General features: G+C 40.2%; 1 protein-coding gene across 3 annotated transcripts in view; it reads right to left on the bottom strand.

The window, feature by feature from the left end:
* Positions 1–23,539, bottom strand: part of LOC311081633 (NACHT, LRR and PYD domains-containing protein 3-like) — a 172,653-nt gene that overhangs the window by 60,637 nt on the left and 88,477 nt on the right. For all 3 annotated transcript variants that reach the window (XM_084112219.1, XM_084112220.1, XM_084112218.1), the window contains 5 exons: positions 19,231–21,022; positions 16,944–17,117; positions 16,664–16,837; positions 16,386–16,559; positions 4,178–4,351 (listed from right to left, as the gene is read on the bottom strand). In XM_084112219.1, coding sequence (XP_083968345.1) covers positions 4,178–4,351; positions 16,386–16,559; positions 16,664–16,837; positions 16,944–17,117; positions 19,231–21,022 — 2,488 coding nt within the window. The remainder of the gene's footprint in view (positions 1–4,177; positions 4,352–16,385; positions 16,560–16,663; positions 16,838–16,943; positions 17,118–19,230; positions 21,023–23,539) is intronic.

Here is a 23,539-nt window from a genome sequence, read left to right as displayed (position 1 = left end):
GCGGGATGGAGGGCCAGGCCCGTGCAGCGGAAGAGGACCTGAAGACTCCGGCAGGGCGGAAGGCCAGGGCGGAGCAGGCGACCAGGGCAGAGCAGGCGACCAGGGTGGATCAGGCTGTGCAGGCGACCAGGGCGGAGCAGGCTGTGCAGGCGACCAGGGCGGAGCATGCGGCCAGGGCGGAGCAGGCTGTGCAGGCGGCCAGGGAGGAGACGACCCTTCAGGCGGCCCGGGCGGAGACGACCCTTCAGGCGGCCAGGGCGAAGACGACCCTTCAGGCGGATCCAACAGTTCAGGAACATGAACGGGCTCAAGAACAGTAACACGAACGGGCTCAGGGGATGCGGTGGCCATCTTGTCCGAAGACACAGGCGTGGAGTCGGCCATCTTGTCCGGAGACACAGGCGTGGAGTCGGCCATCTTGTCCGGAGACACAGGCGTGGAGTCGGCCATCTTGTCCGAAGACACAGGCGTGGAGTCGGCCATCTTGTCCGAAGACACAGGCGTGGAGTCGGCCATCTTGTCCGAAGACACAGGCGTGGGGTCGGCCATCTTGTCTGTAGACACAGGCGCAGAAAGAGGAAGAGGAACAGATTCAGGCTCAGTATCAGGATCAGATTCAGGCTCAGGAACAGATTCAGTCTCGGCGGGACGAGACTCTTGATGGGCGGACGTGACGTGAAGCTCAGTCTCTGGATCGGCTGACGTGACGTGAAGCTCAGTCTCTGGATCGGCAGAAATGACGTGAAGCTCAGTCTCTGGGTCGGCAAAAGTGACGTGAAGCTCAGTCTCTGGGTCGGCAGAAGTGACGTGAAGCTCAGTCTCTGGATCGGCTGACGTGACGTGAAGCTCAGTCTCTGGATCGGCAGAAGTGACGTGAAGCTCAGTCTCTGGGTCGGCAGAAGTGACGTGAAGCTCAGTCTCTGGGTCGGCAGAAGTGACGTGAAGCTCAGTCTCTGGGTCGGCAGAAGTGACGACGTGAAGCTCTGGCTCGGCAGGACTGACGTGAAGCTCTATCTCTGGATCAGGATCAGCACACTCTGAGCTTGACGGGACCAGCGGCGGCGAGGGCTTTGAGCTGGGTAGGACCAGGGGCGAAGAGGACTCTGAGCTGGTTAGGACCAGGGAAGAAGAGGGCTTTGAGCTGGACAGGACCAGCGATGAAGAGGGCTTTGAGCTGGACAGGACCAGCGGTGAAGAGGGCTCTGAGCTGGACGGGACCAGCGGTGAAGAGGGCTCTGAACTGGACGGAACCAGCGGCGAAGAAGGCTCTGAGCTGGGCAGGACCAGCGGTGAAGAGGGCTCTGAGCTGGACAAGACCAGCGGTGAAGAGGGCTCTGTGCTGGACAGGACCAGCGGTGAAGAGGGCTCTGTGCTGGACGGGACCAGCAGTGAAGAAGGCTCTGTGCTGGACGAGACTAGCGGTGAAGGCTCTAGCTTTGCGGGCATGTCACTTGCTGTCTCAGGCGCGGCGGGCATGATGCTCTCAGTCTCAGGGGCGGCGGGCATGACGCATACTGCCTTGGCTTCGGCAGATTTGGCGTGAAGTGCGGGCTCGGCTGGACTGGCGTGAAGTGCAGGCTCAGGGGATACTGTCAATTTGCGGGGCTCCTCCGCGAAACCCAAAGTGAGAGGTGAACCGGCCAGCAAAAGAGCATTGACAATATACTGTTTAAGACTCCAGCTAGGGTGATGAAGTGGCATAAGGGAACTAAGCGGCTCGGATAGTCCTCCACGGAAAAATATCATTAAGCAAACTTCATCAAAAGATGTTAAAGGTGCCAGCTTAATAAAGTCAATAATATATTCCTCAATGGGATGGTTTTCCTGACGGAGACACATAATCTGTGCTCCTGGACTCCTGGAGGTCATTGCTGCTGGATCTGGGTGTGGCGAAGTCTTCTGTCACGAACTGCTCGGAGACACGAAGGTTCAGATCCAAATGCAGCTTTTATTTAAGGCGCAATCCAAAGGCGTAATCCAAAGTACAGGCAATGGGTCAAAACACAGGTAGGCAGTCCAAACAAACAAATAAACAAACAAACAAACAAAACAGGCAGGGGTCAGAGGCAAAAGAGTAATCCGGGGAACAGGCAAGAAATCCAAAAAACCAAGAGACATGAAAACAGGGAAAACGCTCAGAAATGCAGTGTGACACAAACAAGACTTCGCAGTGAGTGAATGAATGAACATGGTATAAATAGACAGACTAACAGGATGAGACAGGTGAATGCAATCAGTGAATGAGGTACAGGTGAATGTGATCAGTGATAAGTGATGATGAGTCCGGGCAGTGAGTTATGGGAAATGTAGTTTGTGAGTGATAGTCTTATGTGGAGTGCGCTCTGGTGGCTCTCAAGGGCACTCCAGCTGTTGACCGTTACAGTAGGCTACTTTGGGTGTCTTGTTCATTATATTTATTTTCAAACGCAACAGAACTTAAATTCCATCCAGTTTATTAGCAGCACTGTGCACGAGCGTGAATCCCGCGCTATCCATCTTTGATCTCGCAGGTGTCAGATCCACTGCGAGAAAAGAGAATTGTCTGACTTGCTTGCGCTTTTTTCACTCCTCCTCTCATTGCAGCCGCCTACTCTCACATACATTTCAGGCGAGACAAGGCGCATCTCAAACAACCCTATTAATAGTCATAGTTGCCATGGTGATTTTGAGTTTGTGGGCAGTACCCACATCGGCTCCAGCCCGTGAATCCTTGCCCGAGATGACCGAGATTGTTAGTCATTGGTTAATTGTCTATCATTGTTCACAGGTGTCTCTTATCTTGTCATTAGTCTTGTGTGTATTTAAGCCCTCATGTTTGTCATGTGTCTTTGTCTTGTATTTTGTTTGTGTAACTGTTGTCGGTGAGTCCTATGTTTCATGGTTTGCTATGCCATGTCTTTTTTGTGTATTTTGTTTTATGTTTTGGATCTTTAAATAAACTGCACTTGGGTTCTACAAACTTGCCTCCAGTGGATCTCTACGTTACAATAAGTTATAACGGGAAAAAAATCTTGAATATAAAGGGGCACACACAAAATGGCGGGTTTTTGCTCACCCCCAAAAAGTGGCAATGTTAACATGCTATGAAAAATTATCTGTGGGGTATTTTGAGCTAAAACTTCACATACACACTCTGGGGACACCAGAGACCTATTTTACATCTAAAAAGTAGCATAATAGATGCCCTTTAAAGTTGATGTTCTCCTTTTTTCTTCGTGAGTTTATCCTACATGAAACATTACAGATATGTATTACTTGTATTTTCATAAAAAATAGCCTATATTCTGTAATCCAATACTGTATTTTTGCATGTGCCTGTTACACATAATAGTAACTGAATGTCTTTTTATTTAAAGTGTATATACAAGATGTGTATGCTTATGTGCAGTTTATGTAAATGACCTCATGAGCAGTTCTGGTTTTGAATGTATGTACCAATTATCACCACTAGGTGGTGGTATAATATTTCATATTTTAATTATTTTGTAACATTTAACCTGAGTAGTTTATAATGTAAATAATGTATTTGGATACTACTTGATACATGTGAGTTAATTTATATCTCTATTCTCTTTCTATTGTAGTGCCACACCCACACACACCTGGATACATGCTTCTATGGTGAATAGATTATGCCTGTAAAGTCCATGTACAAGCTGTGTTGTGTACAACCTAGATGAAAGTTACCATTGTGTTAAGAAAAAATAAGCCTCCTTTGTGTGAAGCTGAGCAGATACAGTGTGAAAAGAGTTTACTTTCCTTAGATAATAAAATGTAATTTTGTGGGAAAATCAAGGAAGTAGTTTACCATTTTTATCTAATTGTTTTTTATATATATTTGTTTGGTCAGTTTCTTTGTGTTTTTTTTTTTTTGTAAGCTGTAAGGTGAAGGCTGACATTACTGAAATCATTTGACAAAATTATATGGAACTGTAATGTGGTCAAGACATGACTGGAACTACTTTAGGTGTGGGTTTACTGGAAAATAATTACACACATTCATCAACCAATCAGAAAGAAGCATTCGATAGTATAACTAGAGCTAAACCTCTGTTAATTATCAATTGGAACTTTTGTAAATGTATGAAAGAAATAAAGACAAACTAGTTTGTAATAAGTAAATATGGTAATGCTTTTTTTGGAGTGGTTTAATCAAAACTATTCCTGCTTCACATACTTGAGTTTTTCCAGTGTGCAGTTTGGATCCTCCAGTTTTTCAGAGAGCAGCTTGACTCCTGAATCTCCTGGGTGATTGTAGCTCAGATCCAGCTCTCTCAGGTGTAAGGGGTTTGAACTCAGAGCTGAAGACACATAACCACATCCTCCCTCTGTCATCATACAGCCAGACAATCTATAAAAACACACAGCAACAGTCCTCATGGCTTGCACATTTATACCTACCTCAGTCATTCATTAGGTATTCTTTGTAACTGTGTGAAAAAAATTGTTTTAGCAGAAAACTGCAAGGAGCTAATGACAATAAAATAAGTAGTGACTAGTGATCTCTGGTTCATTAACAAATATTTCTTTTGAACCATTTTTCTTTGTGAACTGGTCGAACCACTTCACCAAATCAGTCTCAATCTTAACAGTTTGTGTCTTGAATCAGCACTGATCCACAATTGACTAAAGTTACTCACTTTTGGACGTGGCTGACAGTCCTTCCGACTCTAAATAAACCAATATATTATTTTAAAGGTGGAAACACAATGAATGGTTTGTAAAACTGTCAAACTAAACATTTATTTTGTTTTATCAATATTTCAGTATCTTTTCAGGAACAGCTTATTCAATTTTTAAATAAGTTGACACAAAGTTAAAAAAACATAACCAAACTTCTGGCAAGGTTTTAAGGGGAGAAAGTTAATGTTTAAAATGTATTAATCAAAACAGTTGAAAAGTATTGAACATACTGGAAACATGCTTCGACTTTTTAGTTTTGTAAATATATTCAGGTTGCAGCAGTTTTCAGCTTAGCAGTAGACTCAGCAGTAGTACTGAGCATGTGTGATAGCATTCACCATCTGAACAGAAATGTTTCTTTCTCCCGCAGCATGTTTTTATTTATAGTATTAGAATTGCGACATCTTCGGCTTTATGGTATACTTTTGATGGAAAAGACCATGCCTAGTACACAGAAAAAGCTCATCCTCTCTGCAAAAGCTCCTAAACTGAGCAAGGTGGGATCTCGATGTTGAGAATAGGAACTGGCGGTACAATGTGCGGATCATCGGTCCCCCAGAGGGCTGCGAGAGTAGCAACCCGGATGCCTTTTATCAGTCCTGGTTGCCTGAGATCTTACAATTCAGTTGTTTCAAGGGGAATAGTTAAAATTGACGTCATCGGGTCCCCTCGTGCCGACTGCCAACGGATCAACATCCTTGTGCTGTCATTGTGAAATTTCATTATTAGCAGCACAGAGCCTGGATTATGCAGGCTGCAAGGAAAGTGCACAACCTGGAGTACAACGGAGCCAGCATCATGTTGTTCGAGGATTTCTCCGCAGTAGTGGTGAGGAAGAAGCAAGAGTTTTTTCAAGGTAAACAACGGCTCAAGGAGAAATGAATTGCCTTTGCTGTGTTCTACCCGGCAATTCTTAGGATTAAAGGGGACGGGTGAGAAAGGTTAAGCACCCAAAGGAGGTGGCAGCCTTTTTGGATGTCATTGCTTCTCGAGGCGGCTCCCCATCATATACTTCTATGGATTGAGTGACTTTCCATGGATCCTGGTATCTCTATATCAGTGGTTCTCAACCGCATGCGGCCCGTCAGGGATGCAACTGCGGCCCACGAAATGCTGACCACATTAAAAAATAAATTCCAGTTTTACAATTTAATAATTTTACAAAAAATAATTAATTAACATTAGGGTTGGGTACCGAAACCCGGTTCCAATAGGGAACCGGTTCCGACGTAAACGGTTGTAACGAGACCGAATAAGAACAAAACTTTCGGTGCCTGATTTCGGTGCCTGACTTTTTTTTACCGCCCCCTATAAAATATCTCGCAGCACGAATGTTCCAATAATAAAACATCTCCAGTTAACCAGCAGAGCATTCATTTCGTTCGTTTGTTAAATAAGAGACGATCTAGCGCTGAAATTTGTTTTTTAAATCAAGTGATCAAAATGCTCCTTGCCGCTGCGATCAGTGGCGCTGATACAGTGTTTTCTCTTGTGGCTCACGCACATTGCACTGTCTTCACTCGGACACGCGCTTCAATACGTTGCGGAGACTCTCGTTCCGGTGAAATAACAAAATATAATGCACACAAACGTGTCTCTGGTTTATATACAACCACTGATGAGCATAATAGGTTTTGAAAAACAAAAACAAAAAAAAAACTGTACGAATGCGGATTAGAACCCAAAACATCTGACACGCTTGACGAAAGTTCAAGTTCAGCTGCCAGTGTCGTGGTGGACATGGTAAGTCCAGTATTTTAATGCCAACTGCAAATCTTGCATATCAAGTATGAAGTAGGCCCTATATCAAGTATATTTATATGAGGCTATACTGTGTGTGTTAAATATTTCTGCTCAGTGTTAGATATTTTTCTGTTTCAAAGTAAAAGTCATAATATGAGAAGACAAATTTTTTATCTTAACTTAAGTGTTTTAGGCTACATCAGTAGCCTATTAAACAGCGCAATTTTTCATTTACTCAGAAATCAGAAAATCTTTAAAGATTTAGGTTAATATTGTATCCAGTTTGGAAACACACACACACACACACACAGGTATTATTTTTTTGATAAAGTGTGTGCGGTTTTGTTTTCTTAAGTACCTGTTCAAGAACCGTTTAAGCACCGCAACCGTTTAAAAAAATACAGAGTAGACTTAACTTTAACGTTAACTTGACTTGGAAAATGCAATTGCTAAAATCGATTGCTCCTCTCTGCCTCGTTGCTTCTGCTGCTGTTGCGATTGATTGCGTCTCTAAGCTTTGTATATCTTTCTGTTTTAAATCAGTATTTACTATCATTTCTTGTTTATACTGCTAAATATAACTTACTCAACATCACACATTAACCTGACATCGCTAGCTTCAATCTAAATCATTATTGCTAGCACAACACGCTAGTAATTCGCTAGTCTGTTAGCGTGCCATCTATGCGCTCTTTATTTATTTTTCTCGCGCCTTTTACAAGTCCATCAAACAACTTAGGTGAGTAGGATCAGTCAACAAACACGGTAAGTCATGTCATCTTCTCCTCTTATTGTTACTTGCACCTCATGCAACATGTTTAGCATATCCTTCTCTGTCAGCACAGGATTTACATATGATAAATGCAGGGAGATAGTAAAGCTGAGACTAGAACTAGAGACACGCATCCAAGCTTTAATCGAGGTTAATTCTAAGAGTGTCAGGGCTTTAGATACTGCTTTGGATGCGCCTAGTTTAGTGAACTCTTTACATTGTTCGGTTCCGGCTGAAGTAGAGCCTGTGTAGCAGGGCAATTGGGTGACGGTGAGGTGCTGTAGTCGCGGGACAAAACACCGCTCTTCCGTTCCAATTACAACTTCAAACAGATTCTCCCCACTCAGTGAAACACCCACTGAGAATTCTGTTGAATGTGCCCTAGTTATTAGCGAATACACGGGACGTGAAAATGGAGACACTAGCCACCATAGTCACATGTTTGCTGGGAGCCAAAGCGCCTGACATCAAAGCAAATTTAAAAGTGCTGGCTAATGCTAATCGTAAATTTTCTAAGATTATTATTCACGTCGGCACTAATAATGTTCAACTCCGCCAGTCAGAGATCGCTAAAATTAATGTTTAAGAGGTGTGTGAACTCATAAGTACAATGTCAGGCACTGTAATTTGCTCGGACCCCCTTCCTGTTCGCAGGAGTGATGAGATACTTAGTAGATTGTGTTCACTTAATCGCTGGTTGTCTAAGTGGTGTCCGCAAAATAATATATAATTCATAGACAATTGGAAAAGTTTTTGGGGCAGACCTGACCTGTTGAAAAGAGATGGTATTCATCCCTCCTATAGTATCTTAGCCCAAATCTGAGAAGTTTTATAGATTGTGCGTGCATCACACTGTAAGTAATCACATAATTGCTGAACAGTCTCAACGAACACTAATCCGCCTGTATCCGTGTTTACATTTAATGTTGTTTAATTAATTATATTCGGCTGCTGTGACATTACTTCCATTCCATGTATATTTATGTAATTCGTTGTCAGTATTAGTTATATTTATTCCTTATAAACACCAATGCACGTTGTATCTCAGGTCGCGCGGATGCACTCATAGTTGTTTACATCTCGGTTTGACCACACATGCAGCAGTAGCCATGCTCGCATGCACAGCTCGTGCACAGCTTGTGTACAGCGTTGGCGCACACACATTAGCGCACACACATCTATGCACCTTTAATAAAACAACGATTTGGAATATAACCTGAGTGAGACAAAATTGTTCTGACCGGACAACCTGTAGCCTTCAGGCAAACCTGAACTAGCAATTAGAGAGAATACCCACAAGATTTTTCATGGCTCGATTTTCTCACAAATGTGTCCAGGCAGATTTTCTCACAAATGCAGTTGAGCAACTTCCTCTTCCAAAACAGTAGATGGCGCTAAACTAGGGGATTAATTTAGCACAAGTCTCCCAGGAAAAGCACTGATTTGAAACTTGCCTTTGCCAGAGCTGAGGAAAATGACCGGTGAACGGGTGTGTTTCTGTTTTATTTGATCTATAATGAACCTTTTTGAGGTTTTCTTTTGCAAAATGTTTATTACATATCTAGACAGAAATCCACATTAGCACTTAGTAGCACTTCACTCTCTCTAGGATAGGGGAATCTATAAGCTGAAAGCTCTGCCATCATATGTTGCTTTTTGTACATTTTTTCTACATCGAACGCATGTGAAATGACTAAATTAGTGATTATGTCTACACTGAACGAATCTATTTCTTTCGTTCTCCATAAATTAATGAGATTTCATTTAATTGAGAGGCGGGTTTTGCTAATCTGTCTATATGTAATAAACATTTTGCAAAAGAAAACCTCAAAAAGGTTAATTGTAGATCAAATAAAACAGAAACACACCCATTCACCAGTCATTTTCCTCAGCTGTAGGCAAAAACAAGTTTCAAATCAGTGCTTCTCCCTGGAGACTAGCGCTAAATGAATCCCCTAGTTTAGCGTCATCTACTGTTTTAGAAGAGGAAGTTGCTCAACTGCGTTTGTGAGAAAATCTGCCTGGACACATTTGTGAGAAAATCGAGCCAAGAGATCTCATAAAAAGCCAAGTGTCACACAATCATAACAGACAGATATGCATTTGTATGCACTAGATTTGGTATTTGTTCAAAGGTTACATGCAATTTGTAGGATGGTTTGTATTTATTTGTGAAGTATTATCTTGACTCATTTATTTATATTTGTGAAACACACAATGCATATTTGTTACTCCACAGCATTTTCACTCAAACTGACCGTTGTACTTGCACATTGCTTTCTGTTTGTTTGCGAGTCGAGTTTTCCTTTGCGAAGTAGATCGAGTTTATTTGCAAAATGCTGGATTTGTTTGTTTAATTATGGCACATAATTTGCTCCATAAATTACATACTATAATCTAGATGTGTTGTGTTTGACAGAAACCTGGCTAAAACCAAACAATTACATTACTTTAAATGCTGATGATTTCTTGTTGTATCTGGAATCCCCCAAGCAATCCATTCCTAAGCAGGTAAGACTGATTAGTGAGTATAGTTTGTTTTCCCAGATATAAGATAAAATTTTCAAAAAGTGAAGTTATGCCTCCTAATAGTCTCATTAGACCCTAATATACTGCAACCGTTCCATTGGTCCACTACATTGTTCTCCTATTTGGGTTTAAAGATTTCTCATCGATTATCAGAGCTATATAGTTTAAATTTTGTCCCCCTTTTACAATCAGTTAAACATAACCAGCAGACATGGTGTGACCTGCCTTTATCGTTTAATTAAATTTAAATCTTGATTACTATTCTTCCGCGCCTTCTCTATATATTTCAAATGCTTCCTATCAGAGACAATTTAAATAGCTCAATAATTTCATTCATATGGGCAAAGAAAAGACCCAGGCTGCAGTATAGTGTGTTGTGTTACCCTGTCAAAGCAGGGAACCTGGCAGCTCTGTACTTTTCAACGTATCTGCTGACTGCTCAGTCTAGATTTCTTTTGGAATGGTTCATAAACGATGCGGATTCCATATGGATTGGGTGTGAGCCAGCGACATTGAATGGGATTCCGCTATATAACTTGTCATATAGGTCACTTTTATGACCCTGTCTTTTTATTCTCTACCTGATGGTTGCAGTATATAATTCGACTGTGACGTCACTGTTAATTGGATAATTTATGGGTGGACCGTAGTTCTCCAGAGAAGTCATTTGCTCCAATTTGTTCTCTTTTAGTTTGTCTTTTATTTACCAACATTTATTGGCCCATTGGACTATTATTTTCTCTTGTTTATTTAAATCCCTATACATTGTGTTATATTTCTGTAACAGACCATTTTTTCCTTAAATAATCTTTCAGTGCAAACGCTTGCTTGTATTTGTAAACCTCTTTATGTTACGGTCGGGAATGAGCTGGCCGTGACAGTTACCTTCTAAAATGACAGGCCTAATCAGAGGCAACGTTATTCTAAGGAACATGGTGAATGTTTGGTGGCATATTAGCAGGGCCGGCGCTACCTACAGGCAGTTGCCTAGGGCCTCCAAATGTCTAAAACCGGCCCTGCAGATTAGAAGCGTGGGGGATATGGAAACAGATTTTCATTAACTCCTCTCCATGATAATCCTGACTCTGAAACACTGAAAACAGGATCATGAGCTGCTCGCGTGTGAGGGCGTTTTCACACGATTCCGAGCGTGATTGATCCGCAGTGTGGATCTGGTTTCACACTCAGTCTGATTCTATCGAACCCTGGTGCATTTGCGTTCAAGTTATGTCATCACAAACATGCACAACTTGTTAACAAGTTGATTGTATTTGATCACTGTGATGGCTAAGGCAACACTGAATAAACATTTCATTTGAATGGTTCTAGTTCTCTTACGAGAGGTCTCTCGTACTGCGTAATATCTTACGCTAGGGGAAAATCTCTTTTCCGCGAGATATTGAAGCCAAAAATTATCCTTATTTTTGAAATAATGTAAAACGCGTTGCGGCAGCATGCAGACATAGGCAAGACGGCTCGCGTGCCTATTGGCTGCCCTGCAGCAACTGCAGCAGCCTATCGAGAGAGGCCCTCGTGGCGTCAGATCCAATGGGGGCGCTTCGTGCTCACTGCGTCACGTCCCGCAGAAACGGGGCCTATAAATATAGCTCAATGGCTGGTATAATCTGATTTTTCATCTCTTCAAGCAAAGCTCTCGCATCGCTGGATCCGGAGAGGAAGAAGCCGCGCCATTAGAGAAAGCCTTCTGCGGGACGAGCCTTTGCATCTGATGCCGCTGGCTGACAACTCGCCACCTTCAGTCGCCGTTCCTGCTATGCTATCCAGCGTATTATATCCTTTTTCTCTGCTAATGTGTGCTTGCCGCTGCGACTCACACCCTCTTTCTAAAAGAGCCGAGCGTCTTTTTCAAGATGTCTCGTACATCCTGTGGCTCGTGTCGAGCCCCACTCAGCGACAGGGACCGCCATGTCATCTGCGTTTCCTGCCTGGGTGAGGATCATGCAGCTCTCGCGCTCGCTGACGGCGGCTGCCCTCACTGCGAGCTGATGCCCATGGCGACTCTGAGGACTTGCCTGGCATCTTCCACCGGGACTGGACCTCCGCCCGCTGTGGTGCCACGCCGTAATAAGCGCAGTGCTCAGCGGGTCCTGGAACCTCCTCCACCTGCAAAAGCTCACTGGTTCGCCCGCCACTATTAATAGCCTACAAGTCTGCTGTTTCGGACCAGGTCCGAATGATGATCAAAAATATACTGATGAGTTTAACCTGTTAAGCTGTAACCCCACTTTTGAAAAATCCCAAGAAATGACATACCCAAACTGAAACAGATACAGTTCATGAACCCTTTGTACTAAAAGCACAAGTATGATCTCATTTGAAAGCTGACACCTGGCAGTTTATTGTAAATGTAGAATTAATTATTGTCATAATGACAAAAATTGTTATAAATAGCTTCAAAGTTTTGTAAAGTTATTAGAAATTATTTTTTATGAAACATCCTCATGAAAAAAAAATTGAAGTTGGCACTGGAGCAATCTAGAAATGCACTACAGCTAATGCCACATGTCTAAACATTTTATGTTTAAAATCTTAAGATAATAAGTCCAAAACTCTGTATTTAGTGAAATGTTTTTCAAGACCATGTCATGTGACTTTATTTTGATTTGACGCTAAAATGCTACTGATGTTTATTGTCATCTTCTAACCATCTATCCAGTATATTGTCTTTATTGTTTTGTGGTGCAGACGAGCCCCATTCAGTCTCAGTCTCCCCCTGCACACATTCACACCTCTCCAGCCCGGTTATGGCTCTAAATATGCATTTCTTTTGTCTGCATTATAGTTACTAACGACTGGCTATTCACAGGCTATTCATAGGGTTTCAGTCACTAATTTCTTTTCTTAAAGTTCACCCTTACATTTTAAACTGTATCAAATGCATTTCTTGAATAAAGAAACATTTCAGTAAGCATTCAAAAAATAATAAAAATATAACTTCTAGGTGGCAGGTGCACCTAGGGCTAGCTAGCATGTTAGCTTAGCACACCATCAATACACGACAATTTATGAGATTAAAACCATGTTTGTGCTTATAAACTTACTTTATAAAGCAAATCGAGTATTTTAAATAATTTTTTGTGATCTAATTTGGCTTCAGATAAAAAATCAGACAGAAAATATACTATTGGATAGTGTTCTGCACAACGATTCTATATAGATTAGCATTACATTATAAATATAATCTATTATTATGGAAATACCTGGCATGGATTGAAAAACACAGGTAACTCAAATATCATAGCAAACATGTTTATTGTCTTCAAAACTGCATGTTACAGCCATAGTTACAGCGCGATCTCGTTAGCTTTGTGTGTGTTCGAGGCTTCCTGGATTGTCACATGATTATGGCACTTCTTCATGTTCTAATACTGTGCACAGGGCGGCGAGGGCGCCCTCAGGCTATTGGTATGAATTCAAAACACAGTATCAGAGTTATGCAAACGCTCATAATGATTACATCGACGCATTTGGGTATAAATTCAATAAATATTATTCCTGTCTATAGAAATCTGATGTAAACCTATGAGAATATATCAATATTTCTCCAAATCTGCACATTTTTGAGCTAAAGCCCTGAGGCACGTTGTTTTGTGTATCGCTGTCATGACGACGGCACGGGAGTTTTTTATGAATGAAAGCGGCTGACGCGCATAATTCATATCAAAGGTATCGACTAATTTTTTCATTTCATAACTCCTGAAACAAATTAAGAAATAACTGTCGCTATAAGTTTCTCAGAATACAATAGTGGTCAAATTCTGAAACTTGAGTCTTATATCTTTTTAATGATGTATAGTTTGTCAAGGTATAACATTAAATCTGATAGTAACTTTGAACTATATATAAATAAAACCGCTTCAGTGCGTCCGCGCTCTGGCAACGGTTAACAGGTTAATAAAGTTTATTGTACATCACACAAAAGATGAAGCGTCAGTTTTACTACAGAAAATCACCGTAAGAGCTGAGTAAACACAGTATAAGAAGTGCGTAAGCACATAAACGAATTTCGGTAGAGTTGAGGGAGCATTTTCTCTGAAAACAAAATAATTCCACCTCGTCTTGTAACGGCTGTCAGAGTTTTAAGTCTGCCCAGGATGAATAGAAAAGACAGCGCAAACGGACGGTAGTTCCACAAGTCTTTATATAAGTCAAGTCTTTATATTTTTTTTTTCTCTCTGTTTCTTCTGCACAAAGTTTGGTCAGTACTTAAGTGTTGCAGTCAATAAAATGACACTTTGGTGATTATGAATGTCTCCAGAAAATTTTATGGAAGAACCCTAACAATCACAGAATGTCGTCTGCCTCTAGGCACAGTGAGAATAATTTGATCAGAATGATCAGAATGATTTTACTACCAGTTAATGACTTTACAAAATGGACTTTTGATCAAATGGATCAACATGTCATGCAGAAACATTGTCGGGTGAAACTGAGTTATCATAAATATCACCACCATGAAATCACATGAAATCCAAGCGCCAGTCGAATGAGGAAAGACAGCTGTGCATCACTACATTCATTATTACAGCTGTACAGAGAAGAGAACTTATCTGATAGCAAAATGATCAAGACATATGCTTCCTTTAAATTTCGTTGAGGGAGACAGGTTTAAGAACAGAAAACACAAAGCGCTGTAAGAAACTTTGCAAAGCACACGTTATCTGTGTCCCTGCTACGTCTGTCAGCGAAGCACATTTTGTCTGCGCCTGGCTTTATTTTTATCAGACTGAGGAGCCTACTTTCATGCATGTGGATACTCTTTTTTTTTATTATTCCTCAAAACAAAACTTCACAGTGATTGATGGGGTGAACCAGACTTATATGGGGTGAACTAAACAAGATAATGAGATACAGGTGAATGTGATAATGAGTGCTGATGAGTCCAGGCAGAGAATGATGGGAGATGTAGTTTGTGAGTGAAACATGATAGTCTGGTGTGGAGTGCCCTCTGGTGGCTCTCAAGGGCACTCCAGCTGGTGACCGTTACAATGATAACTGGCACTGTCAGCTTTATTAGCGCTTTTTTACGTTCACTCTGCTTCAGCTTTGTTCTGTATATTGTTTAATGTTTACCACTAAAAGAAAATCTCAAGATATAATGTAAACTTTTTACATTATGTATATATAGTGTATATATTTGCTAATCATAAACTTTTTTCAGAAAGGGTGACGTAAAAACTACATTTAAATAAATTAATATTTCTTTTTTTTTTTTAATGAGCCCAAATATTCAAATACATTTTTTTTGAAAAATGCCCATCCCTAGTTGATTGCCATTAATTTGCTGCCCTGATTGCCTACGTGCGAATACACTGCAGGCTCATTCTCGCCCGTATCCAAGGTAAATCATCAACACTATCAGCCCCTACATGTGTTTTATTGAACTAAATACATTGTCATCAGCTAAAACCTCCTGAACAAGCGCACACCCAAGTCTGTGTTGCTTTCACATTCACCCAAATGCATGTATCTCCCCAAATACAATGGGGAGAAATATATTTATTTTATTATTATTATTTCAATCTAATGCCAAAACTATATAAGACAATTGCTTTATAAGTCAATACAATTTAAAATATCGTCCTTTTTAACATAAATCATTACAATTTGTATACCTTTAGTCTGTCTGTGGGTTTGCAAATATTTAACCAATAAGAAGTATAAAAAAAGAGATTGTGACCAATTTTTGTTACTCCATTGTCTCCTTAAACTATCAGTTAAACCTCTTAACTCCGTCCCATCTCTATTGTGAAAAACAGGGGGAAAAACGAGCGGCCACATAGCTACGATAATCTTCATAACCTTTAAGCTGATGAAAATGTGATTGACTGACTGCCTCAGATGCAGACGTTCTAATGACGAAAAAACACAACATTCACTGGACAAAAATTTCCCAACTTCATTTGAGCTTGATTTTGGTAAAGTTTATAGTGACACATGCAAGTATATGATCACATATATCATATATCAAAGCCACAATATCAAATTTGACTTCACAATTTTTAAGTGTTTTTTTCCTTTCCTTTCCCAATTTTCTTTCAAAGTCGCGGTTTTGGTCATGCGGTGTGGCCCCAATTTGCTTTTGCCTATGTCACAATATGAGGTAAATCCGGCCATGTTTATATAATTACATCATAACCTTCAAAATTCATACTAAGCCATATCCAATTGTCTCAAACATGTATTGCTAGTATAGAGAAAGAGATTGCTAGCCAACTCGTGAGTAACATTGTTTCATAAAATCGCCATTTGGCATGTGGTATTATTTTGAACCTTGGCTGAGATGTTCATGGTGTCCCGTACAGAGCCACTAGATGGTGCTACTAGCCTTCAGTGCTATCGGAAGCAAACCATGCATGAAATGGATGTATTTGAAAAAGAAACAATTTACAGTTTTAGTACTTTAATCTTCATACAGTCCACTACCGTCCCTCCACCCCCAACAGTATTTTTCTCAGACTTATGCAGTCCACGTGGGTCATACTTCTCAACTCTGAAAATATGGACATCTGTATAAATATGGAAAAATCCCATTCCTGCAAATGTTGTTTTTGTCTCTTGTTCTTGCATTCCAAAAAAAAAAAATATATTTTTTTTATTGTGATAGCATTTCATTAATTATTTTACAAACATTTACCTCAGTATCTTCAGCTGACAGTTTGGACTCTTCAGTCCTTCAGAAAGATGCTTCACTCCTGAATCCTGCAGGTCATTGTTACTCAGGTCCAGCTCTCTCAGGACACAGTTTGAGGATTGTAGAGCTGAAGACAAACTCTCACAACACTGAGCAGTGAGATTACATGTGGGGAATCTGAAGAAGAAAAAGACAATGTAATTGCATACAGAATAAATCTTAGCAGTGGGATTTTTAATAATTAAGCCCATTTAAAAAAAATTAAGTATTTGAACTCAAACCTCAGTATCTCCAGCTGACAGTTTGGACTCTTCAGTCTTTCAGAAAGAAGCTTCACTCCAGAATCCTGAAGGCCATTGTTACTCAGGTCCAGCTCTCTCAGGACACAGTTTGAGGATTGAAGAACTGATGATAAACTCTCACAACACTGAGCAGTGAGATTACATGTGGAAAATCTGAAGAAGAAAAGCACAATGTAATTGCATACAGAATAAATCTTAGTAGTGGGATTTTTAATAATTAATCCCATATTTTTTTTAAATAAACAATTTTAACTCAAACCTCAGTATCTCCAGCTGACAGTTTGGACTCTTCAGTCCATCATAAAGAAGCTTCACTCCTGAATCATGCAGGTCATTGTTACTCAGGTCCAACTCTCTCAGAAAGATGTTTGAGGATTGAAGAACTGAAGACAAACTCTCACAACACTGATCAGTGAGATTACAGCTGTTTAGCCTGTGAAGAGAAGAAAACAACAATAATGCAATAGTAATGCTTCTTAGGTAGGGTTTATAATAATTTGGAAAAACCTTTGGCTAAAGTGATGTAAACCAGTGGTTCCCAAACCTGTCCTGGAGTACCCCCAACACTGCACGTTTCTTTGTCTCCCTAATCAAACACATCTGATTCAACTCATCAGCTCATTAACCCATGTGATAATGAGCTGATGAGTTGAATCAGGTGTGTTTGATTAGGGAGACAAAGAAAACTTGCAGTGTTGGGGGTACTTCAGGACAGGTTTGGGAACCACTGATGTAAGCAATACGGATGCATTATACCGATACCAGTATCGTTATTGGGCCCGATACTGCACTTGTGTACTCGTACTCAAAAAATGCACTGATAAAGCAATCAAATTACACTGCTGCCCCTCTTAGACTGCTAATTACACTGCTCTTCTGTTGCATGCTCTTGATTGCTGATCGTTCACTCAGCATGTGTTATTTGGATTAAAACTAAATCGTATATTTAAATAAAATATGAACTGTAAGCAACTTTATGTATAACTCGTGGTTCCCGGCATTATTACAGGACGTTTGTGGGTCAAGAATTTTCATTAACCAAACATCCAAAGCGTGCGCCCTTAACACTGCGTCTCAGTGTTTGCTGCCGTCTCAGACAGTGCGCAAATACTGAATACATTATATTTCACGTCTTGCGCTTGTACAGACGAATTCACACAAAATTATGTAAAAACGCCCGTCTCGGTGAGTATCATAGTAAACACAGTCAGTTATATCTCAAGTGAACGTAGACAGTATATTCATATGGGATCTGTGCATTAGGTCATAAAGGGGCAGCAGTCTAATAAATCTGCTGCTGTGTTTTAATGTTAATCAAACAATAAAGGACAAAGAAATCACTTTGTGGTTAAAAAGTATATATATATATATATATATATATATATATATATATATATATATATATATATATATATATATATATATATATTTTGTGGTTAAAAAGTATATATATTTATTTTTTCTCTTTTTTTTTTTTTTTTTTTGAAAATGACCGATCGTTTCACAAGATAAGACCCTTATTTCTCGACTGGGATCATGTAGAGACTTTGAAGCTGCATTGAGACTGACATTTGAAACTTCTTTGAACATTGAAATAGTTGGTTGCCATTGAAGTTCATTCTGTCTAGAAAAATCCTGGAATGTTTTCCTCAAAAATGTTTTCCTCAAAAATGTTTTCCTCATTTCTTTTCAACTGAAGAAAGAAAGACATGGATATCTTGGATGACATCGGGGTGAGTAAATAATCAGCAAAACATTTTTTGAAAGTGAACTAATCCTTTAATAATGTTTTACATTGACATTAATTAAGCAAGTAGTTTTTGCTGTAGTATCAAAATTGTAAAAGAGAATTGTGATATTTCACTGGTATCTATTTGTACCGCTGACCCAATCCTCAGCACTGAGCCCTGCTGGAGCTGCTCTAAATATGTGCTGTGCTATTAACTAAAAGATAAAATATGATAGAGCAATAGAATGAACAGTGAAAGTAATAGAAGCTCATACAACACATTTTAGCATTCTTTAGCATGAAAATAACTGAAGGAAATATATATTTGTTAAATGAATTAAGCCAACTAATATGATTTATGTTATTTATGTTATCTACCCAATACATACAAAAATGACAAATGCAGTGAAAATACAGATATCTGTACTCGGTATCGGCAAGTACCAGAAAGTATTGGAATCGAACTTGTTCTGGTAAGTGGTATCGGTACATCCCTAGTAAAAGATAAAAAATCCAAAGTTAAAAAAATATATATCTTTATAAAATCAAAACCAGTATTTTTTTAGTTTCTTTAATTTATGATAAAATTAGGAATAATAAATTGGTAAAACTCAGGTTGCTGAGTTTTGCCTGATGCCTGACCCAACATGCTTGATAATGGAGGTACTTTGGCATTTAATATCATCACACACATTGATACATTTATATTTACTCTTTTTTTTTCTGAATATTATTGGCCAGCAAACCGCGTGTGTAAGATTAAGCCCAATTAAAATTACTAACAGTGTATATAAATGATAGTAAAGAAGCCTCTTACAGTGCTCTTCTGGTGTTTTTGATCACTGGCAGCAGTCTCATCACTGCTTCATCAGATCTTCTGTATTTCTGCAGTTCAAATTTCTCTTGAGTCTCTTCTGACATCAGGAGCACAAACACCAGACCAGACCATTGAGCAGTGGAGAGATTCTGTGCTGAAAGTTTTCCTGAGCTCAGATTCTTCTGGATGTCCTCCACAAAGTCATCTTTCAGTTCACTCAGACAGTGAAAGAGATTGATGGTCCTTTCTACTGATTCCTCCTCCTCTATTTTCTTTTTGATATAGTCAACAGTTTCTTTAATGTTCTCAGATTTGAGTTTCAGACCTGGCAGTAGTTCCTTCAGGTCAGTCTGATTGGACTCCAGTGAGAGACCCAGGAGGAACCGGAGGAAAAGGTCCAGGTGTCCGTTCTCACTCTCTAAAGCCTTGTCGACTGCAGCCTTATGAAGCTGAAACAGTGTTTTTTTGGAGAGTTTCTGTGTCATTTCTTTCCAGAATGGGAAAAATGGGTTTGCTTTCTTGTCTTTGTTAACAAAAAACACATAGAGAGCAGCAAGGCATTCCTGTACGCTGAGGTGTACGAAGCTGTAAACATGTGTGTCTGAAAAAGCCCTTTCCTCCTGAAACATTCGAGTGCATAACCCAGAGTACACTGACCCTTCACTGACATTTAGTCCACACTTCTCAAGATCTTCTTTGTAGAAAATCAGGTTTCCTTTTTCCAGCTGTTGAAAGGCCAGTTTCCCAAGCTTCAGAATAATCTGATCAAAAGACCTGACTTTGTCTTTAGGTTCAGGGCCATCACGGTTGTATTTTGTTTTCATCTGTTGCTTCTGAGAAATTAAGAAGCTTGTGTACATCCCTGTGAGAGTTGTGGGAGTTTTGTCATTGCTCTCTTGAGCCAGTAGAGGCTGAAGAACAATAAGAGAGATCCAGCAGAAGACAGGGATGTGGCACATGATGTACAGACTCCTGGATTTCTTGATGTGACTGATGATGTTCTCAGCAACCTCAGGACTGCTGTTATTGATGAAGTATTGCTCTTTCTGCTCATCGTTAAATCCTCGCACCTCTGTCACCTGATTAATGTAGTCACGGGGTATCAGACTGGCTGCTGCTGGTCTGGATGTGATCCAGATGAGAGCAGAGGGAACCAGATGTCTCTTGATCAGGCTTGTAACTATCTTACTCACTGTTGTTTTTTCGTGAACATCTATAAATCTGCCACCATCTATAAAGTTCAATTCGAAGCGACATTCATCCAGTCCATCAAAAATGAACAAGACCTTACCATCACCTTCAGGAAGAGAGGGCAGTTTATCAGGACTAAAGAAGTGTTCGTGAAGCAGTTCCATGAGACTGCAGTTCTCTTTAATTAGGTTTAGCTCACGGAACGGGAGAGGAAAAATGAAGGTTATATCCTGATTTTCTTTTCCTTCAACCCAGTCAAAGATGAATTTATTGACAGAGACAGTTTTTCCGACCCCTGCGATCCCCATCGTCAGTACCTTTGTGTTTCGTTTAAACATGTCATTACACTTGATTGGCTTCTCCTTGGCAGTCGGTCGGTTGTGATTTGATTCAATCAGTCTCACCTCGTGCTCATTCACTCTTCCTCCAGTCTCATTCTCCACCACATATAAATCAGTGTAAATATTGTTCAGGTTTTTCAGATGACCCGTCTGTGAATTACCAACTAATATCTGCTCGTAGTCCCGTCTTAATATGTTCTTCAGTCTGCTACTGGCCTTTGTGTAATCAAGAGCAGCTTGACTGTCATCTGCAGTTGAACCTTTAAAAAAGAGGGGAAAGACAGCAAAGACTAAGTGATCATGTTTTTCATAAAGTCTTAATAAAACCTATTTGTAATTTGTAAACTGGTCTGCAGTTCCAATTACAAAAATAATGATAAAACTGCACTTCTGCTGTATTCAAATTAATCACACTTTGTCCTGAAATTGTTTACATCTACATCTTACACTGAGTATCCTGTAGTTGACAACATACACTCACCTAAAGGATTATTAGGAACACCATACTAATACTGTGTTTGACCCCCTTTCGCCAGAACTGCCTTAATTCTACGTGGCATTGATTCAACAAGGTGCTGAAAGCATTCTTTAGAAATGTTGGCCCATATTGATAGGATAGCATCTTGCAGTTCCACCACATCCCAAAGATGCTCTATTGGGTTGAGATCTGGTGACTGTGGGGGCCATTTTAGTACAGTGAACTCATGGTCATGTTCAAGAAACCAATTTGAAATGATTCGAGCTTTGTGACATGGTGCATTATCCTGCTGGAAGTAGCCATCAGAGGATGGGTACATGGTGGTCATAAAGGGATGGACATGGTCAGAAACAATGCTCAGGTAGTCCGTGGCATTTAAACGATGCCCAAATGGCACTAAGGGGCCTAAAGTGTGCCAAGAAAACATCCCCCACACCATTACACCACCACCACCAGCCTGCACAGTGGTAACAAGGCATGATGGATCCATGTTCTCATTCTGTTTACGCCAAATTCTGACTCTACCATCTGAATATCTCAACAGAAATCGAGACTCATCAGACCACGCAACATTTTTCCAGTCTTCAACTGTCCAATTTTGGTGAGCTCGTGCAAATTGTAGCCTCTTTTTCCTATTTGTAGTGGAGATGAGTAGTACCCGGTGGGGTCTTCTGCTGTTGTAGCCCATCTGCCTCAAGGTTGTGCGTGTTGTGGCTTCACAAATGCTTTGCTGCATACCTCGGTTGTAACGAGTGGTTATTTCAGTCAAAGTTGCTCTTCTATCAGCTTGAATCAGTCAGCCCATTCTCCTCTGACCTCTAGCATCAACAAGGCATTTTCGCCCACAGGACTGCCGCATACTGGATGTTTTTCCCTTTTCACACCATTCTTTGTAAACCCTAGAAATGGTTGTGCCCGAAAATCCCAGTAACTGAGCAGATTGTGAAATACTCAGACCGGCCCGTCTGGCACCAACAACCATGACACGCTCAAAATTGCTTAAATCACCTTTTTTCCCATTCTGACATTCAGTTTGGAGTTCAGGAGATTGTCTTGACCAGGACCACACCCCTAAATGCATTGAAGCAACTGCCATGTGATTGGTTGATTAGATAATTGCATTAATGAGAAATTGAACAGGTGTTCCTAATAATCCTTTAGGTGAGTGTATATGGTGATGGAAACACCTTGATTAATGTTGAATTGAATGCAGTTGGATTCAATTTTTAAAAATGCTGACGGGCATTATTAAAAGCCTTTTGATTAAACATTGACATCTAGCACACCAAACTAGACATGTAGTCTGTACTGTAGTAGGCTTAGGTTAGGGTTATTAGGGTTAATATTCAACAATATTACTGATCTGCCTGCATTGACACCATTATGAGAACTGAACGGAGCTGGACGATGACATCACTGTTTTCTCCAGAGTGGCTGTATAGGCAAGGCAAGTTTATTTATACAGCACATTTCACTCTTAGGATTGAGATGCTTACATTAAATGACAACCTCTTCCTAAGGAAATATAGTTGCTGTCCTTTTTTGTTCACAGCTTCAGTCCATTTATCCCACCTCAGTTTATGATCAAGGACAACCCCAAGGTATTTATACTCATTAACACTCTGAATTGGCTCCCCTTTAACAGTCGTCACACTCACTGAAGACTCCTTCCTAAAATCAATACACATTTCCTTTGTTTTTTGAAATATTTAACTTAAGGTTTGACATGTCACACCAAGAAATAAATTCATTTAAAACAGGTCTGTCCTCATCCCCCTGAAGGAGACTAACTAATGCAGTGTCATCAGCAAATTTGATGAGATATCTCCCTGAATGGGCACTTATACATATTGTGTACAAGATAAACGGTAGGGGTGAGAGGATCCAACATTAGAAATTTGTTTCTCCGACAGTGATCAACCCACACTCACTCGCTGTACTCTGTTTCTTAAAAAGTCTCGCAACCACAGAAACTCTGTGGCTAATCTTTCAACTAACACAGATGGCAATATGTTATTAAAAGATGAGGAAAAGTCAGGAAATAGGATTTTCATGTGATTTTTGGAACCTTCAAGATGCTAGTAAACAATATGCAACAATGTTAAAATTGCCTCACCCACTCCCTTGTTTGTCTGATATGCAAATTGCAAAGGATCCAATACACTAAAAAAAATGGTTTTGTGGCACTGTTCTTTTTACCCAAATATTTTTTTGTTAAAGTAGCACACATATATTTCTTTTACCACCAAAACACTATTGTATTGTGTATTAACTTAATCTGTATAATTTTCCACTATAC

The sequence above is a fragment of the Abramis brama genome, assembly GCF_963993115.1.
Source record: "Abramis brama genome assembly, chromosome: 4".
Lineage (NCBI taxonomy): Eukaryota > Metazoa > Chordata > Actinopteri > Cypriniformes > Leuciscidae > Abramis > Abramis brama.
This window is presented reverse-complemented; position numbering and strand designations above follow the sequence as displayed.